General features: G+C 40.3%; 1 protein-coding gene across 8 annotated transcripts in view; it reads right to left on the reverse strand.

Moving 5' to 3' along the window:
- LOC6504725 (uncharacterized protein CG43867) overlaps positions 1-19,379 on the reverse strand; it is a 104,379-nt gene that overhangs the window by 78,531 nt on the left and 6,469 nt on the right. For 7 of the 8 annotated variants that reach the window (XM_032453206.2, XM_032453204.2, XM_014904303.3 and 4 more), the window contains exons 2-3: positions 9,283-10,165; positions 8,654-8,746 (exon numbers count right to left, since the gene is read on the reverse strand). In XM_032453206.2, coding sequence (XP_032309097.1) covers positions 8,654-8,746; positions 9,283-10,152 — 963 coding nt within the window. In that variant the 5' untranslated portion in view covers positions 10,153-10,165. Of the gene's footprint in view, positions 1-1,130; positions 1,146-8,653; positions 8,747-9,282; positions 10,166-19,379 lie in introns of those variants that run through there. The other variant, XM_044717050.1, reaches the window with a different exon arrangement.

A 19,379-nucleotide genomic window follows, 5' to 3' on the forward strand; every position in this document is an offset into this window, starting at 1 on the left:
AGGACGCCTTCGAAGGACGCGGTGCTGGGACAGATTGTAAAGTTGAATTTAAGAGGGAAGGAGGGAGGGAGAGCTTCCCTAACTTGGCTAATTAGTGGCTAAACCTTTTTCGATTATGCGCCACAGATTGGCATGATTTAAGCCTGAATATACGATATATACACTGCAACAAAAATCACTGCAAGAAGGACATATATGTTATGTCCTCTACTTCCGAAGGATTATGACTGTGATTTGATTTCTTTTTTTTCTCCGTGTGACATCAGAGATCAGATTTCGGAGTGAAGTTGTCAGAGAAATGCGATGCAACAGCATGCGAGGAGTTGTTGGAAGGATGAGGAGCCAGGCCTGGTGTCCTGGTCAGGACACTGTCTATGTCTATAAGAGTGCAAGTGTGTGTGCTGCTGCTGGACTGGTGTCTGAAGTTTTGTATCGTCCATTTAACAATGTGTGCCACACACGATGATGATGATACACACACACTAACACACACTAACAGACACACCTACAGAGGAAGGACGAGCGGCAGGACATGGGCCAGTGGCTGCCAGGCTGCCAGGCTGCAGCTCCTCCACTTTACTTTCAACTTTGCTGGCTTGGTCTGTGGCAGGAGTTCTTGTAAGGACAAGCCGTTTTGGAATCTATATGGTCGGGCCATAATTCACTGGAGATAATATACATACGCCCCAAGTGCCACAGTGTGTGTGTCTGGCAGACAGGACCAAGCAGGACACACTTACACACACAAACACACACATAGGCTTATATTAATGACACAAGCTTGAAATTTAAAGCCAACGCTTTGCCGCCAGAAGGACACGGGTTTCAGGGGCTTCCAGGCGGGAGTGAGAGTGCTCAGTTAAAGGATATAGAAATCGTTATAGTCCTTGATAGAAACTTCCATATCCTTCCTAATCTAAACTAGAGAGTGTGGAGCCAACTGTGCCATAAAATTGCGCCACAAACTCTGCATTTAATATTTTTTTTCATTTTTTTAAGTTCTGGCCGAAAAATGAAAAGCAAACATTTTCCCAAAAAAATGTTTATTTTTTCTTCATTTATGGTTTTTCTTTTATTTTCATTTTTTACGCATAAAATTTATGTTAAAAAAAATTACACTATTCACTAACCACTCTAAAAAAAAAGAATTAATTTATTGTATTTTTTAAATGTTATTTTTAAAGAAAATTGCCGAGAAATGTCAACAAACAATTTCACTTTTTTTCTGTTTTATGTTTTTTTTTGCTAGTCACGCGGCACGCGGATACGGAAGCCCGGACAGTGCCACGGAATACGGAATATGGAGTACGGACTACGGAGTTCGAAGTACGGAGAACGGAGTACGGAGCACGGAGCACGGAGCACGGAGCACGCAACGCGTTACGCAGCCGGAGACAAACTGATTGCCGTGTGCCATGCCATGGTTGTGATTTACCGACTCACACAACAACATTCCCACCCACACACACAGACACACACAGACACACACACATACACTTGTATATACCGTTATACGGCTGTAGTGGTTATAACGGTATAAGGGTTTACGGAGCCAGAGCCCGAACAGCTGTCAGGGAATGCGCATGTGTGTGTGTCGGGCTTCCTTTAGCTTTCCAAGTATTGGTATGCAAGTGCAAGTGTGTGTGTCTGTGTGTGTGGGAAAGTGTGGTGAGTTTCCTTTATGAAAACAATTGGGGAATTTCCCAACTCTGGGCATTCTTACGGTTATCCTTAACCCTTTGGGAGGCAAGTATTTAAATAGTATGAAAAAAATATATTTTAAAAATTATATAAACTGAGTATTAAAATTAGTAATTTAATTATTAAATGTTAATTGTTTTTTATTTTTATAAAAAAAATGGAAAGTAAATAATTTTCTTATAAATTAAAAACATTTTATATTTGACATTTTTAATTAACTTGAAATTTAATTATAAAAAAATACAAAAATAACAATTTAAAGGTTAAACAAAAAAGAAAAGGATATTTGAAAGGAATTTCCCCATATTTAGGGGGAATTTTGTTGCGGCTTGGATTTCCCTTTCGCTGGCGTGGTGAGTGTTGCCTTTTGGTCCTGCTGCTCTCTCGCCCCTCTTCCCTAGCTCCTCCCCTCCTGCCCCCCATCCCTCAGCCTCCCCCACAGGATTCCCTCGCATTCTGTAGCATACTTTTCTGCTCTGATTGTCCGAAGGCGAAGGAGTCCGGCGCTTAACCTTAAAGCGGCCAGCCAACCAAGTTGGCCACATGTTTTGGCCACCTCCGAATTTTAATGACCCCCCACTACCCTCCATCCAACCATATCACGCTGGGCCTCCTGCCCACCTGCCATCCTGCCTCCTGCCACCTGCCCACTTTGGTAACCTTACTCCTCGTTTACGGTTCGCGTTGCCAAACATGTTTGCATTTGAATTTTAAATTAAACGTCGCCGTTGTCGTCGTCAGCGAGCGATGATGATGACGACAACATGTCAACATCAAACCAAAGAGCGGACCAGGAGCCCCCACCTGGAGGAGGTCCTGGGAAAGAAGTCGGGGCGGAGGTAGAGTAGAAGGAAGATTAGTTGTCGCTATTGATTTTCGGCTGACCTTTTTTTTTTCCGGGAGCAGCAAAAAGGGAAGCTGAAACAGAATTCCAAATGCCAACGAATGCCAATTAAATGGGGGGAGTGTCCTTGGGTCTTGTCAGGATCGGGATCAGAGTCACATTTTCCTGCTTAATTGAGCAACTAAAGGAATCGACTACGATTAAGGATTACACCAAAAAAAAACTATAATAATTTGAATATAAAATAATATTTAATAAAAATAAAAAAGAAAAGCTATTTTCTAAACTGAACATGACATATGGAAGGACACCCGCTGGCTGTCACTTTTGCAAATGTCCTGCCAGTTGTCCTGGTGTCCTGGCAGGCGCAATCACACGCTGCGACAAATATACAAAAGCCAAAATCCAATTGAATGCCAAAAGTACATATATACATGGCGTTTAGGTCTCAGCAGGAGGCCAACTTGTTGAGCAATTAAGCCAAAACGCTCAACATGTCAGGCCTGCCAGCTCGATCCGCAATCCACAACAAAAAAGGATAAAGGACACAGGCACCTTAAACACACACACACTTTCCTTAAGATGGAACCTAAAAGGAAATGTATATTTTGGAAGAAAATAAATATAAATTCCAAGGACTGCCCTTGGAATATTTCCGAATATTAAATTCAATTAATTAATAATTAAATATATTAGTACGAGCAAGTCCTTTATTTTTATTAATCAATTATTGGAAGACTCTCTTTTTAGAAGACCCTAGCCTCCAAGATCCTTTTTTTCGACTGGCTATGTATTTTAAAAATATCCCTTTTGTCCAAAGGAAACTGGCTAATACCCGACTTAGTTCCAAAAACATAAATATATATTTCATAGCCAGAGCACAGTGGCGTACGGGAGGGGATCGTAGGTCATAAATAGGGGATCCTGTGACTTTATATATGTATGTTTATGTTCTTGTATATGTATCCCCTTTTGGCGACTCTCGCAATCCGCTTATAATCATTTTTTCTGGAATTACTCGGAGTGGAGTTAACCATTCAGCCGTTCCATTCCATTTATCCAGCATCCTGTCGCCCAGAGTCCTGTTCTGCCCGAGTCCTGCATTAGACTTGTATGAATTTTCGCCATAAAGGGCTAAGTACATATGAACCAAAGCCGCTTATCTTCCAACTTTGTTGCGGTTTTTAATCTTTCAGGAAAAGGAAAACTAACTTTCCAAAGGAGCCGAAGCCGAAGCTTGTATATCCTTTTTAAATGGTATATAGTCCAAGGATCTGTATATATAGCCTTGTAGAGCTCTCTATAGCAAATATGAGATGGGGAGAGGCCCAGCAACTAGTCCTTCTTCGTCGTCCTTGATGGCAAAGGGAGGCAGAGAAGGACTCTTCGTATGAGGCATTGTCACGCATAATTAAAATTAAATGCGCTTTTGGGAATAATTCAAATGAATAAACGAGCGTGGCCGGCATGTGTGCCGCATACACAAAATGGCTTTGTCGCGACAGAGTTTGTTAGTCCTTGAACCCCCTCCCTTACTCCCCTTACCCCCCATACCAATCCCCCACCACCATCTCTACCTCCTTTAAAAAATAATCAAATAAAATATATATATTTATATATTTTTTTTTAACTCAAAAAGAGGTATCTGAAAAAACTTTCTTTCAAGATATTTCGTTGTCCGTTCTAGTCTACGCCTTATTCTGGTAGTGGGCGTGGCCCGGGGCAAGGGGCGGAGCTGCTTCTGAAGACTGGAAGACTTTATTTATTATGCGACTGATGGCCATTTATTTTGCGGACTTGAACTTATCTTGTGGGGGAGCACACATGTGTGTGAGTGTGTATGTGTGTGGAAAAAGGAGTAGGTCCTGAATTCCAAAATTAATTTGAATAACCGCCTGCCAGATTCCAAAGCAGCCATCGAAATTATTTTCATCTTTCCGCAAAACAAGGCATTTCTCCTTCACTAATTATTAAAAAGAAAATTAAATAAACCGAAGCTTTATTACCCTTTAATTTTATAAAAATAAAATAGAAAAAAATATACTAACTGATAGTATGAAATAAAAATAATAAATATAAAATAAAAACCTCATTCTTTTAGTTTAGTATCATAGTTCCATTTAGAGTCTAAGGAAGTCTAGTTGCTGAAATAGTTGGGAGAAGTATCCGGGCCAGAATTTTTGGCCCAGAAGCCTTTGGGGCATTCTTCCTGGCATCGATGCTGAAATTTATGCCAAGGCACGAGGTTGTCAAAAATTTTAATTAAACACGAATCCTAGCCTTCTACTCAGAAGCTCATGAACTATGAACCTTAGGGGTTGAAGGAAAGCTAGAAGGCTGAAGTTTCGAAATACCATACCTCTTTTATATAGAAAAAACAATATATATTAAATAAAACAAACACTCCTATCGATTAATTATCGATTGAAACAGAGTAAACATAATTTATCGATTAATTATCAATGTCAATGAGATTTAGATTTCCACCCAGTTCCCATTTTCCATTTCCCATTTTGAGTTGAAAAGGCAGTTGAACATTGAATCACCAATGAAATGGGCATGAAAAGCCCGACAATCCTTTTTAGGTCCTTGTACCCTATATCCCTCCCTATTTCCCACCACCTCTCCCCCTCCTTATGAGGCTCAAATATCAAAACATCGAAGCTGCAACAACAAATGCAACCGAAACTGAAACTGAAGCTGACATATCCACCGGATGTTGCATTGTTGCTGACGCGTGATGTGTGTGTGTGTTTGGGTGTGTGTGTGTGTGTTTGGTTGTGTGGGTGTATCGCGAGGACTATATTCCATATTCATCGACAATGGGACCAAACTTCTGTCAGTACTTTACGTTTGTTCTATACTCTAACCAAAGATAGAGTCTCTTGATTTTCATAACTTTTTGGTTTAAAATTTTTGATATTTTTAAATATATTTTTAGTGTTTTACATGCAGTCTAGAAATATAATTTATATTTTATTGATTATTTATATTTATAATTCGATTATTGAAGAGCACTTTTAGCTTAGACTTCATACGATATGAGGACGAAAATTGAAATGGATGACACGGCTGACGGCCAGTTGCCTCTAAGCGCTCCTCTCAACGCGTTAACGCGTTTCGCAAACACGCCCACCACCCACGCCCACGCCCAAGTCGAGGCAGAGGCAGAGGACGACCAATGGTGGCCACTCTAATGTGGCCACTTTGACGCTGTTTGCTCTTTGACGGCCCAGCCAATTTCCACAATGTGCAATCATGGCCAGCGGGCTGCGCAGATTTATGGCCACATCCCAGGTGAGTGGCGGAGTATCGCCATTTGGCCGCAGATCTCTTAAAGTCAATACTCAACTCTTCACACTATTTTTTATTTAAATCAAGTTTTTAAATTATAAAGGGCATGGAGTATCGGATAATCTCTGGTAATCTTTGAAGGTATATAGCGGGTATGAGGAATCCGACTTCCCGACAGGAAAAATTTGAAAAAAATATTTTGTTCCCAGATTTTGAAGCAGATCGGTGGGGAATCGATCCACAAATCGATTGAGGTATTCCTTTCAAGAATCGGATGAGAATTGGCCGAGATACAGCCTCCCCAGGGGGCTATGGACCCAAAATCCATATTTTGAAGGGGTCTCCCCAGGAAAATGATGAAAAATATTGAAAAAATAGTTTGTTCCTAGATTTTGAAGCAGATTGATGGGGAATCGATCCACTAATCGATTAAGGTATTCCCCGCAAGAATCGGATGAGAATTGGCCGAGATATAGCCTCCCCAGGGGGCTATGGGCCCAAAATCCACTTTTTGAAGGGGTCTCCCTAGGAAAATGATGAAAAAAATTGAAAAAATATTTTGTTGCCAGAATTTGATGCAGATCGATGGAGAATCGATCCACAAATCGATTGAGGTATTCCTTTCAAGAATCGGATGAGAATTGGCCGAGATATAGCCTTCCCAGGGGGCTATGGGCCCAAAATCCACATTTTGAAGGGGTCTCCCCAGGAAAATGATGAAAAAAATTGAAAAAATATTTTGTTGCCAGATTTTGATGCAGATCGATGGGGAATCGATCCACAAATCGATTGAGGTATTCCTTTCAAGAATCGGATGAGAATTGACCGAGATATAGCCTCCCCAGGGGGCTATGGGCCCAAAATCCACTTTTTGAAGGGGTCTCCCCAAGAAAATGATGAAAAAAATTGAAAAAATATTTTGTTCCCAGATTTTGATGCAGATCGATGGCGAATCGATCCACAAATCGATAAAGGTATTCCCCGCAAGAATCGGATGAGAATTGGCCGAGATATAGCCTCCCCAGGGGGCTATGGGCCCAAAATCCACTTTTTGAAGGGGTCTCCCCAAGAAAATGATGAAAAAAATTGAAAAAGTATTTTGTTCCCGGATTTTGATGCAGATCGATGGGGAATCGATCCACAAATCGATTGAGGTATTCCTTTCAAGCATAGGAAGAGAATTGAGGGAGTTATGGCCTTCCAAGTAAGAAATTATAGAAAAGCTCATCAAGATGGAAAATCCTTCCCCTAAAAATTATTTCCCAATAAGTGGATAGCTGCTGACCCTCGTCGAGCTGACAATATTTTTGTTTTGTATTTTTGGCAGAAGTTTGGAATCTTTGGCGAATCCCAGTTGCGACAAAAGTGCTGCCAATATGCATAGGTTGGGGCTGAAAATTGGCAACGCCCGTCTCGGCCATTCGCTCTGAGCCATTTGTTTGCTGGGACTTCTCTTTTTGGCCGGATGGCTTTGGTAATAAACTTGAATTTTATTGTCCAACAAGAATGTTGCAATATGCTTGGCCATAATTTCAACGTTCAGCACATTGTTGCCCCAGCCCGAAGGACCTTCGATACACAAACACACACACTCCTGGCCAGTCAAAATTTTGTGGTTACAGCTTGTATTTGTTTCTGGTTCTACCTTGTCCTTTACACAGAAAAAAAATAAAAATATAAACTAAGAATTTTATTCAAAATATAGTAATAAGTGCTGGGTATCACAGAGTTGATATACTCGACTATAATTTTATTTTCTTGTTTTTGAGCTTTTTGTGCCAAATGAAACGGAAGTTGAAATTTTATAAATAATATTGCATATTTAAGGGCGCTCGCTTTGGCATTTTTAATGGCAAAATGGCGAAATGGCAGCCGGCACCGGAACCGGCACCGGCAACGTCCTCTGTCCAGGAGACCATTGCAAGTTTAGTGCAACTAATTTAAAATTTATGATGCACTTGAACTGCAGCTGGCTCAAAAGGTTCAAAAGTCAACTGAATGGTTCAAAGGACAAAATGGGAGAAAAAATATAAAAAAAAGAGCAACTCATACAGAGTGACAGGAACAAAGGGAAAATGTCAAAAAATGCATAAAACAGAAATTAAATATTCATTGCATACTTTTAGACATACTTTCTATTATTTTTATTATTCATTTTCCATCAATTAAATATATATATATAATAGTATATAGTTTTAAATGAGAAAAGGTTAAAGGTTAGAGCTTCATGGTATATTCATGAGGTTGGAAATCATTGAAGCAAAAATGAATTTGTGTCAGGCAGAGGATGGCAGATGAAAGCAATCCCAATGCCCAGGGGAGGACCCTCCTCCATATTTGACTAATACATAATTCATATAGTTTTTGCATTAGATGGCCGGGATGGTCGAGATGGCCGAGACTCTTGGCCAAATGCCTAATGACTTAATTAGCCTAATAATGAGCCAGAGCGCTGGCTAGGATGTGGCTGGAGATGGTTTCCGGTTCTGCAACCACCACCCACACACATCGCAGGCGGCGAAAAAAAAAGGACTCTAGACTCGGTGGTAAAGTGTCCTGCTCCTGTGTGTGTGTGGCGGTTTCCCCCGATGATAATTGTTGTGCGGGATGTGTCGTAAAAATGTTTCAACCATGGCACCCCCGTATCATAAATCATAATTAGGCGCCAAGATGTGGCCCCCGACCCTCGCCAGGACAGGACAGAGTAATTAATGCCTGTGCACCGCTGTGTGTTGCTTTTTACTTATTAACTCATTTGGGCTAATCACAACTATCAGCCATTCTATCCTAGAGGATACTCGTTACAGGACTTACCTTTTCACGCAGCATATCGCGTATACGACCCGCCTGGTTCTTCGAACGATGCAGCTCCAGTTGCAACTCCAGGCATCTCTCCTGCCAATTAATCTGCGGAAGAGACAACGGGCATTTAATTAATAGTAATTAATAATTAATTAATAATTAAAGAGCACTCTCAAGTGATTTATTTAAATTGGAAAACTGTTTAAGTCCATTTCGTGGCACGACTTGTAGTTCTAAGAGTCTCTTCTGAGAGATCTGAGAGATAAACTGCTGAAATTTTTAATTGTATTTAATATTTAATTTAATATTAATTACTAGATAACCCTCTAAAGTAGTTTCGTAATTTTTTTTAGATTTTTTTATTGTATAAGATATATAAGTTATTAAAAATTCCATACTTTCTACTTTAAAATAGACTCCTAAAAATAAAAATATAAAGTGAAATGGTGTTATTTTGGACAAGGACATGCCCTATTTGTTGAAATTTCTCTACAATTCTCCATTTAATGTCATAATACAAAAATAAAAAAAGTTTCATCAGAAATTAGCCACAAAAAAGGATTATTTTTTACAAGAATTAAACCCATTCCCCCCTTTAAGATCTTAGGACTAAGCTACAGCCTTCAAGGACCCCCTCTTACCTCCGGTAGTGCCTGTCCGTAATTGTTCACCTGGCGGACGTCCAGGTGTTCGGTGAGCGACGAAAAGTGCGGCCACGGGGCATCCGGAGCATCGAGGGCGGCCAGAACAGGATTCGATGCTGCCACAGCCGAGGCGGAGGCGGGTGCAGCTTTGGGAGGTGGTGGCGCCACCGGTGGTTGCGGCATCTTATCAACTTTCTTATCCACCTTCGTCTGGCCGGGCTTGGCCGGTATGGGCGGCGGGCGGGGCACACGGCGTGGCAACAAACGGGGACTGTTGGGCGTGGAAACAGTGGTGGTGGTGGCGCCGCCGAATGATGCATTCGAACGACCTTGGGCCAAGGTTATTTGGCCGCTAAACGATGTGGCTCTCTTGGCCAGAAGCGGAGATCCTTGCAGGGATTGTGATCCGCTAAGGATGCCACGCCCACCGCCGACAACACCACCACCCAACTGGGCGGGCAGCGAGGGCGGCTGTTGGGTCTGATGGTGCAAGTGTTGCAAGTGCTGGTGATGTTGCAACATCTGCGGATGATAGAGATGCGATGGAAATGTATGCAGGTAGCCACTGTTGGGGCCATCCTGGCATCCCCTTGCAAAGTAGTGGGGGGCGTGGCCATAATACTGCAGCGAACTGAGTGGCCCGGCCACGCCCAAAGAAGGCGTGGCCCGACCCGAGGTCGAGGCAGAGGCACTGGCCGATGGCGAGGGTGAGGATGAGGCAGATCTTCGACGTTGCTCTTCTGCACCTGCCACTTGATGAGGATGCGGATGTTGCGGATGCAGATGCGGATGTTGTTGTTGTTGTTGGAGATTGGTGAGGGTATCGAAGATTTGCGATAGGCGACTTAAAGGCACTTCGTCGGACATTTGAAGAAGAGAGCTGAAAAATAAAATAAAAAATATAAAAATTAGTGTTTATTTGTTTATAATTCTCAATTGGTTTTAGCGGTGGATATTATTTCTTTCCTAAAAATTTCATAGTTATTCCCACTATAGGAAAATTAAACAAAAATACCTGAAAAATAAAATAAAATAATAATTCTCTTTACTTCCTTAATAATTCTTAATTGGTTCTAGCATCTAAAACAAGACAAGAGCTCTTCTTGATTCTATAATTCCCAAATGGTTCTAGCTTTTTTGCAAAAATTTTAATATTTATTGTCAGTTGTCGGAAATTTGAAAAAAATATGTGCAAAATTATCAATATAATTATAATAAAATAATAATTATCCTTAAGTCCCTAATAATTCTTAATTGGTTCTAGCTTACCAGATTATAAGACCTCTCCATGACCTAAATAGTCAATTTATCTACAAAATGTATAATATTTCCATTCCTCTATATAGACTCCTAAATATTTTCTTATTCAAGATCTAGTGAGCCTGGCAGTGAGCTGCCAAAAGTCGTTGCCTCGAAACTCTCAGTCCGGCAGTCGAGCCAGAGATTCGGACACTGCCTGATCCAAAAACCCATTTGGCACAAAAAAAGGTAGTTTCAAAAATTAATTCCAAAACCCACACACCGAAAAAAAAACACACACAAAAAGGGGAACAAATTGTATCTTTTTTGGAATTATTTGGACACTTAATCCGTAACCAGGAGAATGGCGAATCCCAAGACGAGTGCCGCCAATAAGGCAGCGAAAACTGGAAAAAACCACGGCCGCCAGCAGAATCCATCCGGGCAGCCAAGCTCACAATCCGAATCACAGGTGGCCCCCACTAACGTGGCCATGTCCGATGCCGCCCCGCCCACGCCCCAGCCCCTGGTGGCCTCCCATCCCTCGGAGGATACCCTCGCCCTGGCGGCCGCCGTTGCCGCCTCCATACCGGCAGCACCACTCGCCCGGCCACTGCCCGAACGCCGGTCATCCGCCGCCACAGTGGTGGCCATGGCGGATTCGGGAAATGAAAATCTGGCAAGTACACCGGCAACTGGAAGTGCTGCTGCTCCGGCGGAGGCCAGACGCAGCATCTTCCAGAGACTATTCGGTTCTTGGTCCTCGTAGATCCTTCCTAGAATCCCTACCATACCGATTATCTGGCTCGAAGACAGGACTTTTGGATATATACAGACTCGAATGGAGTGGAAAACTCGACGTAAAATTTCCAAGTGAAGACTAACCTTTCAAAAAAGGACAAAAATAAAGGCCTAAAAGGTATTATATTTTTTTTGTTGACTCTCCAAATGGAAGGAAATCAATCTTGTGGCTAAAGGATATCTGGCCATCCATCATGTCTGGCACTACCAGACACCAGAGCTTCTATTTGCACCTCCGACTACGTGGTCTGATCTTGGGAGGTGGCAGGCAGGTAGGTAGGGAACTAGCCAGGGAACAACAGGTGAACGAATCTGGGGCATCAATTGCCACTACGTGTGTGCAATTCTTAATCAACGAAAGCCAAAGCAGGAAAAGAAAAGCTTGGAAATGGAAGGGCTGTCCTGTCCTGGTCCGTCCATCCAACCAGTTGGAAAATTGAATATGCCACTAAATTATAGACAGCAGACTTGACATTCTACAGTTGCATGACCAAATACCAAAATGCTGGACGCTTTCATCTTTTTGTGGTCGCTTTTGTGGACTTCCATCATCCATCCATCCATCCATCTAGCCACCATTCCATGAAGGAACACCCCTTTTCTGGCTGTGAATTTTTGCGGCCAAGAGCCTTCAGTTTCAAAAGTGCAGTCTTCAGTCTCCAAACTCCATTTGTGAGCCATCCTTCGACTCCCACCAGCCCAGAAAAGTCAGTCTTTTGAATTTTCCATCGAGTTTGTGGCTCTGCGGTTGGCTGAGAGCCTGAGAGCCTGAGGTCTGAGGGCAGAGTCTCGACCCATTCATAAGAATTATATTCCAATTTCGTGCTGGCTGGCTGCTATAACTATACTCCATACATGGCCAGTGCTGGGGCGGGTGGCAGAGTTCACTTTATTTTGCAAATTTTGATTTAATTCGAGTTGATTGAAATTCAAATTCAAATTCAGTTTCTGATATGACAAAATGTGCAGGACACTTCACTTGTAAGTGCTGCAAGCTCCTCTCTCTCTCCAGCTTGATTTTAAGTGCACTTTACGGCAAATTGTTTCTAATTTTCTTAGAGTTTTCGCCTAAAATTGGCAATAGCGCCAGAGACCGAGGCTGTCTCAGCATGTTTCCGGTTCAGGGCAGCCGGAAGTGTCTCACAGGCCACTTGATTAGCCAGAGAAGTACGGCAACAGAGCACTAGTGCTTCACAAAGAGCTTTGGTCACATTTTCAAAAATAAATAAATAGTGTGGCAGTGGTAGGGGATAAAAGTTATATTTTAGAGCCTTTAAGATTAAACTTTTTAGTCAGTAATGCTACTTCTATTTGTAAGAAAACTAAAGTGCTTTGGTCACATTTTTGAAAAAGAGAAAATAGTGTGACTGTAGTTATTTTCTTACTGTACTGTTACCAGCGCAAGTGTACTTCCTTTCGACGGGTTTAACGAACTCATTAGACGGCATTATGTGGAGAAAAGTTGGCCCAGGTTGGCAGGCCTGAAAGTCATAAGTGTAAGCGGCTTAGCGGGGCTTTGCGACTGCCAACTTGTTAGTACATATCTTTGTTTACCACACGGCTTAATATGAACTTGGCCAACTGGCTCTCGCCACACACACACACACACACGCATGCCACTGAAACCGTTAAGGAAACAGGCCAAAGATACAAAGATACAGTTGAACAACTACCGGATACCGACCACCCTGCCACCAAAGTTCGCTCTCTAAGTGCCGGAGGATGGTGGATGGGTGGAACTGCATTGTCTTCTGTTTGCACTTTGCTTAGCTTAGCTCCCTAATGGAGGTAGTAGAGTATATAAGAAGGGCGACATGGCATGGAAAACTCACTCAAATAGTTGGCAAAACTTGTTCACGGCTCCAATGAAGTGCCAGAGCAGATACAGGAACCTTATTGGATACAACATGTACATATATGTATCCATATACCAACCATATCTATATCTAAAAAAAAGGGAAACGGTCTTTTTCTGCATTTCCGGTTTGTGTTAAAGTTAAATATTCCAGAAAGGAGTACAAAGTAAAATTAATAGAACATAAAGTGGAAAAGTGAAGCTCAGAATATTGGTTGCAAAATAATTTCCATGCAACAGAACACCTCGTTGAGCTTCACTTCAGATACACATACTATACATACATAGATAGATAGATAGAACACCTCCCTCCTGTTGTGGCACTTGAAAAATTTAATAAACGCTCCAGCAGCAACGTTCGCATGCCAATAATTTTACAGGATACCCAGTCATTGTCAATGGTGTGGAGGATGGAGTGGAGTTTGGTTGGATGGGTGTGAAGTAACTACTAAGCGTCATATTAACAACATTGTAACATGCACTGAGTGGGCGTGGGCGTGTGTCCAAAAAGGATAACTAGACACCTTCTCTAGACTTTTTCTTTGTCTCAAACACTTGTTTCTGTATTAGCACTGTCCTGTCCTAGCACCCCCTGTCCTTAATATTTCTCTCAGTGCCTTCGCATTCAACTATTTCTCACTCAATTCCAACGAAAAATTTATAATAAATGGTAGCGCACATGTGATGTCGCGCATTTTAATTGGTCCCTGCCACAATAACTTCGGAAGGGAGTCGGCTGGGCTGGGAGTACTAAAGGGGGGGTACTACTATAGAGCCAGACAAGCCGTGAAACAGTGTATTATACACTGTAAGATATTATTTTCACAAACAATTCTTCCAAATTTGTTTATAATTCTCAAATGGTTCTAGCATTTAGTAGGATAAGTACCTCAGATTATTTCTAAATTATAATCTTATTTATATTTTATTGTAGATTTTTTTCCAGTGCATAGAATATATATGAATGCGTGTACGTGTGTGGGGGCTAGCTAGTGGGGAGTTTAACTCTTGGGTGCGTCTGGCTTGTATATTTTCTTTTTTATTTTATTTTTTTGGTTGTTGTCTGTGAACTGCGGTTGTCTTCTTGTTGTTCTTGTTTATGGTAGTTGACGGGTTTTTTTAAAGAGGGCTTTCAGTGGAGCAGAGCTATCCCTTGCTATCCCCTTTTCAGACACTCCTGCCACCACCCATGACCCCCACTACGTGACAAGCAATAAGACTTTCAACAAAGCACCGACTTGGACTTGGCGACTAACGACTTTGGGGTCTAGATCAACGGAATATATGTCCATATATCTTCCCGCACACACTAAATGGGTGTACTTATGGGGTGTGTGTGTGTGTGTCATGTCCCTTGAAAGTGCAAGCATGGGTGCTTCATGGCTTTTAATAGCTGACCGACCGCATAATGCATGTCAATTGGCTTTTTTTCCGACTTCAGATGCATTTTTATGTGTTGAATATTTATTTTAAAAAAATATAGAAACTCTATAAAGCAAAAATATTTAAAATTTAGGAATATTTCTATATTAACCAACAGAAATTGACAAAAATTGACAAGATTTGGGGGGGAAAAAAAAAGAAACAAACCGGTTAGCCACCCGCTTCGCATAAACTTCCAACAAACAACAGACAACAACAACAACAGCATGTTGCTCTTAATGAGAACACAACAACAACAACAAATAAACAACAAACAAACAAGCAACAAAAACAAAAAGTGTCAAAAAATAAGCAACTAATTAAGAGGCATGACCGTTGGCCATTTCAGAGACCACAATCCCAAATCCGAAACAGATAAAAAAAAAAAACTAAAAAACAGCAGAACAACTTCGACCTTCCTATGGACCAGTTTTTTTTACTTTGTTTTTTATTTTATTTTTTGGGTTTTTTTTTAAGAGAAGGTGGCTGAAACTGGGCGGTGTTGGGGGTCTACTTTATGGAGCGGGTGTTTGGACTGCAATTGCAAGTCCAAAAAAGACAAAAAAAAGCAAAAACTAATAATTAGGAACATTTTTTAATAGACGACAGGGGAAATACTCTTTCAAAAAATTTAGAGATTATTTTTTTGATAACTATTTTACTTTAATTATGATATTTTTAGGACATCGATAATTATCGATTGTTTTCTACCAAAATCGAATCATAAAAAATATGATTAAAAGAGTATTTCAATAAATAATAAAAAAATTAACAATAAATTGTAACAAAATATTAATAAAAATTACTTAAGTTTATCGGTATTTATCGATTTTTTTATATTAAAAGCTAATAGAACGAAAGTAATCGATAAACTTCGATAGTTGGCAACAAATTATAACATAATGTTAATAAATATTATAAAAAGTTGTAGATTTATTTATATTAAAAGCTAATAGAACGAGAGTAATCGATAAACTTCGATAGCTGACCACAAAAGATAAAATATTGTTAAGAAATATTATGTATCGATAGCTTATTGATTTGTTTTTTATATTAAAAGCTAAAAGAACAATAGTAATCGATAAGCTCATAATAGAGTATTTTTATAAAATTCTTGCATTGCAACCAAGCTTAAGATCCAAGTTGGACTCTCAGGTGCTTAGTAATGCCCCACACACCACCCCCTCCAGTACACCATCCCCTCCCCCCTCAGACCACCACTCACACCACCACTGACCTACATTCACCTGAGTTCGCTTGAGTTTGGCTGGCTTGAGTTTTCTGGGGCTTTTAGGCGGCTTGAGTTTCGCAAACTTTTGCGAGGGCTTGACAATTGGCTCGCACGGCGCGGGTGTGTGTGGGAGGGGGCATGGGGCAGGGGCAGGGGCAGAGGGCAGGGGGCATTACAATATTTATGATTCGCATTCGCCTTAATTAAATTTGCACGGTTTGGCCGGGGCACGCGAGGCGACAGGGGGGGCGGAGCCACACACACACAGTTGACTTTACGACGTGCATTTAATTAAAGCCAATTACCCCCTTGAAGCCGACAAAGAAATCGGAGAGTGGAACTACGGAACTTAAGCCGGGGACTTATTAAAGAAATAGCACAATCATACCCTAAAAATAGAATTAAATGGAAAAATTAAAAGCCCGGTGGTACATTCGGGAAAAGAGTGGAATACGAAAGTATTCCTGGGAAGTGTTCCTCCCACTGGGAAGGCTATATCTTGGCCAGTTCTTGTCAGATTCTTGCCAGGAATACCTTAAATGATTTGTGGATCGATTCTCCACCGATCTGCATCAAAATCCAAGAACACAATATTTTTTAAATTTTTTTCAAAAATTTCCTGGGGAGACCCCTTCAAAAAGTGGGATTTCCCCATATGTCCCACTGGGAAGGCCACATTCAAAATGTCCACATTCAAAATGTGGATATTGGGGGCCCATAGCCCCCTGGGAAGGCTATATCTCGGCCAATTCTGATCCGATTCTTGCGAGGAATATCTTAATCGATTTGTGGATTGATTCTCCACCGATCTGCATTAAAATCCCAGAACAAAATATTTTTTAAATTTTTTTCATTATTTTCCTGGGGAGATCCCTTCAAAAAGTGGATTTTGGGCCCATCGCCCACTGGGAAGGCTGTATCTCGGCCAATTCTCATCCGATTCTTGCGGGGAATACCTCAATCGATTTGTGGATCGATTCCCCACCGATCTGCTTCAAAATCTGGCAACAAAATATTTTTTCAATTTTTTTAATAATTTTCCTGGGGAGACCCATTCAAAATGTGGGTTTTGGGCCCCTAGCCCCCTGGGATGGCTATATCGTGACCAATTCTCGTCCGATTCTTTAAAGGAATACCTTAATCGATTTGTGGATCGATTCCCCATCGATCTGCATCAAAATCTGGGAACAAAATATTTTTTCAATTTTTTTCAAAAATTTCCTGTGGAGACCCCTTCAAAAAGTGGGATTTCCCAATATCCCCCACTGGGAAGGCTATATCTCGGCCAATTCTTATCCGATTCTTTAAAGGAATACCTTAAACGATTTGTGGTTCAATTTGCTACTAATCTTTATTAAAATCTGATGGCTATTAATTTTCTATATATTTTTTGAAATTTTTCCCTGGGAGGCACCGATAGCTAATGCATTTTGAGTGACAGTCCTATAAGATGTGCCCCGAGAGGGGATGGGGGTCCCAGGAGTGGAGTCGTGGGGCAAGGGAGACAAGACTCGGATGTGTCATAAAGCGAAGTTATCTTAATTAAAATGCAGCATCAACAAACAGCAGCAGGCGGCTGGCAAGAACAATATACGTTATTTATGCAAAATAACTATAAATAAGCAACGATACCGATTCCGATTGTATGCAAATACATCCACACTAACAAACACTCACACACACATAGATAGAGACACAATAAGATATGGAAAATCAGAAAGAGGGACATTGACTTTAACTTTGAATGGAGTCCGCAGAGTTGTTGGCTGTTTTTGTTGTTATTTTTGTTGCTTTTTATCATTAATAAACAAAACGAGGCGCATGCTTATGAATAAGAATGTAAGTAGGGGGAGGGGGAAGAAGGAGGTGAACGAGAACGAAGAGAAATCTATAAAATAAATGACAGTAACAACAAAAATATAAAAAAAAAACAAAAACAAAAAAGCAAAGTTACAGCAAGCTTAGGCTCACTCTCTTGTTACAAGCGCTCTCTCTCCGTTATGCTCAGTGCGTTTACAAGAGAGAGAGAGAGAGTTCTGTAAAAGGTTCATTCCAGAGCAGGTTAACAGAGCTCTGTAAAAGGTTCATTCCATAGGATGTACAGTGAAGCTTAGTTTAATGAAACAATAAAAAAATATTAATAAAAATAAGTGTATGAGAAACTATTTTCTTATTCTTTCTATTATTATTTCTCAAGAAGATAAATTGTTTATGGGAATGTATTATTTATGGAGTGTCTACTGTAATCTGATGACTTGGCATGCCGGTTGGGCGGTGGACGGTGGGCGGTGGGCGCTTTTCCCCTGGCAACATGAACTACAAAAAAGAATCTCTCATCAGCCCGCGGCCAAGTCAATGGAAAATGTTTATAAATTTATATCATTTTTTCGCTTCTGTTTATACAAAAATAGCGTGCAATTGTTTTAGCCTGTTAAGTCAATACAAAAAAAAAACCAGCCATGGGCGTGGGCGTGGGCTTGGATGGGTGGGTGGGGGTGGTGGTGTGCCATAAAAAAAAAATAATAAAAAAAAGCCCAGCGAGTCAAGTGGAGTGCAATTGACGCCATCGATTAAACAAGAATGGGAATCACTTTTGCGATTTCCGGGGGGTGGGGAGGGGAGCTGGCGGAAAAAAAAGGGGAGGGGACCATAAAGAAAATTCTTTAGCAACAAAATATAGATTCACAAGCGACCCTGACCTTGTTTTTCCTGAAAGGGATTTTAAATTTTTTCAAAAAAAAAAAAAAAAGAATTTAGAAAGAAAATGTTTTAAAAATAATAAAAAGAAATAAATAAATAAAAATATATTTAAATAAAAATAATAGATTTAATAAGATATTAAAAAGTAAAGATAGAAGAACATGAAGATAGAAGGTTATCAAGCTATAGAATCTTTAAAATCTATCTATTTATCTATCTATCTATCTAACTATCTATCTGTCTATATCCTTCTATATATATCTATATATATCTATATTTATCTATCTATCTATATCTTTCTATCTATATCTATATTTATCTTTATCTATTTTTCTATCTATCTACTCTATAAATTCCCTAGAAAAGATCAATCTTTATCATAATTTTAAATTTAAACAAAATTTCTAATAAAAAAAAAATTAAAAAATGATAAAAATAAAATTTTAAAACCCATCCATGTGGTGTTTAGATACTTTTCCAACCAAAAATCCACCTCCAATAGTTCCCACTATCTATATAGTATTACATATCTGAGATTTAAATGAAAAATATACATATATAAAAAGAACATGAATCAGAATTATATATATATATGTATATATGTAAAAAAAAAAAAGAGAAAAAAAGAAAATAAATCCGAGTGACATCCCACGAATGTGGAGCAATCATAATTCCTGGCTTTTATCCATCGGGGGGAGGGGGAGGTGGTAGAAAGAAGGGGGTTTGGGGAGACAACAAAACATGAAAACAAAAGGGAAATGCTCATTAAACGAGAAATGACAAGGGGGATGAGTGGGGGGAGAGTGTGGAAGTGGAAGTGAGGGAGTGAGGTTGGAAAAAACAAGG

Source organism: Drosophila ananassae, chromosome XL (genome assembly GCF_017639315.1).
Source record: "Drosophila ananassae strain 14024-0371.13 chromosome XL, ASM1763931v2, whole genome shotgun sequence".
NCBI classification, from domain to species: Eukaryota; Metazoa; Arthropoda; class Insecta; order Diptera; family Drosophilidae; genus Drosophila; species Drosophila ananassae.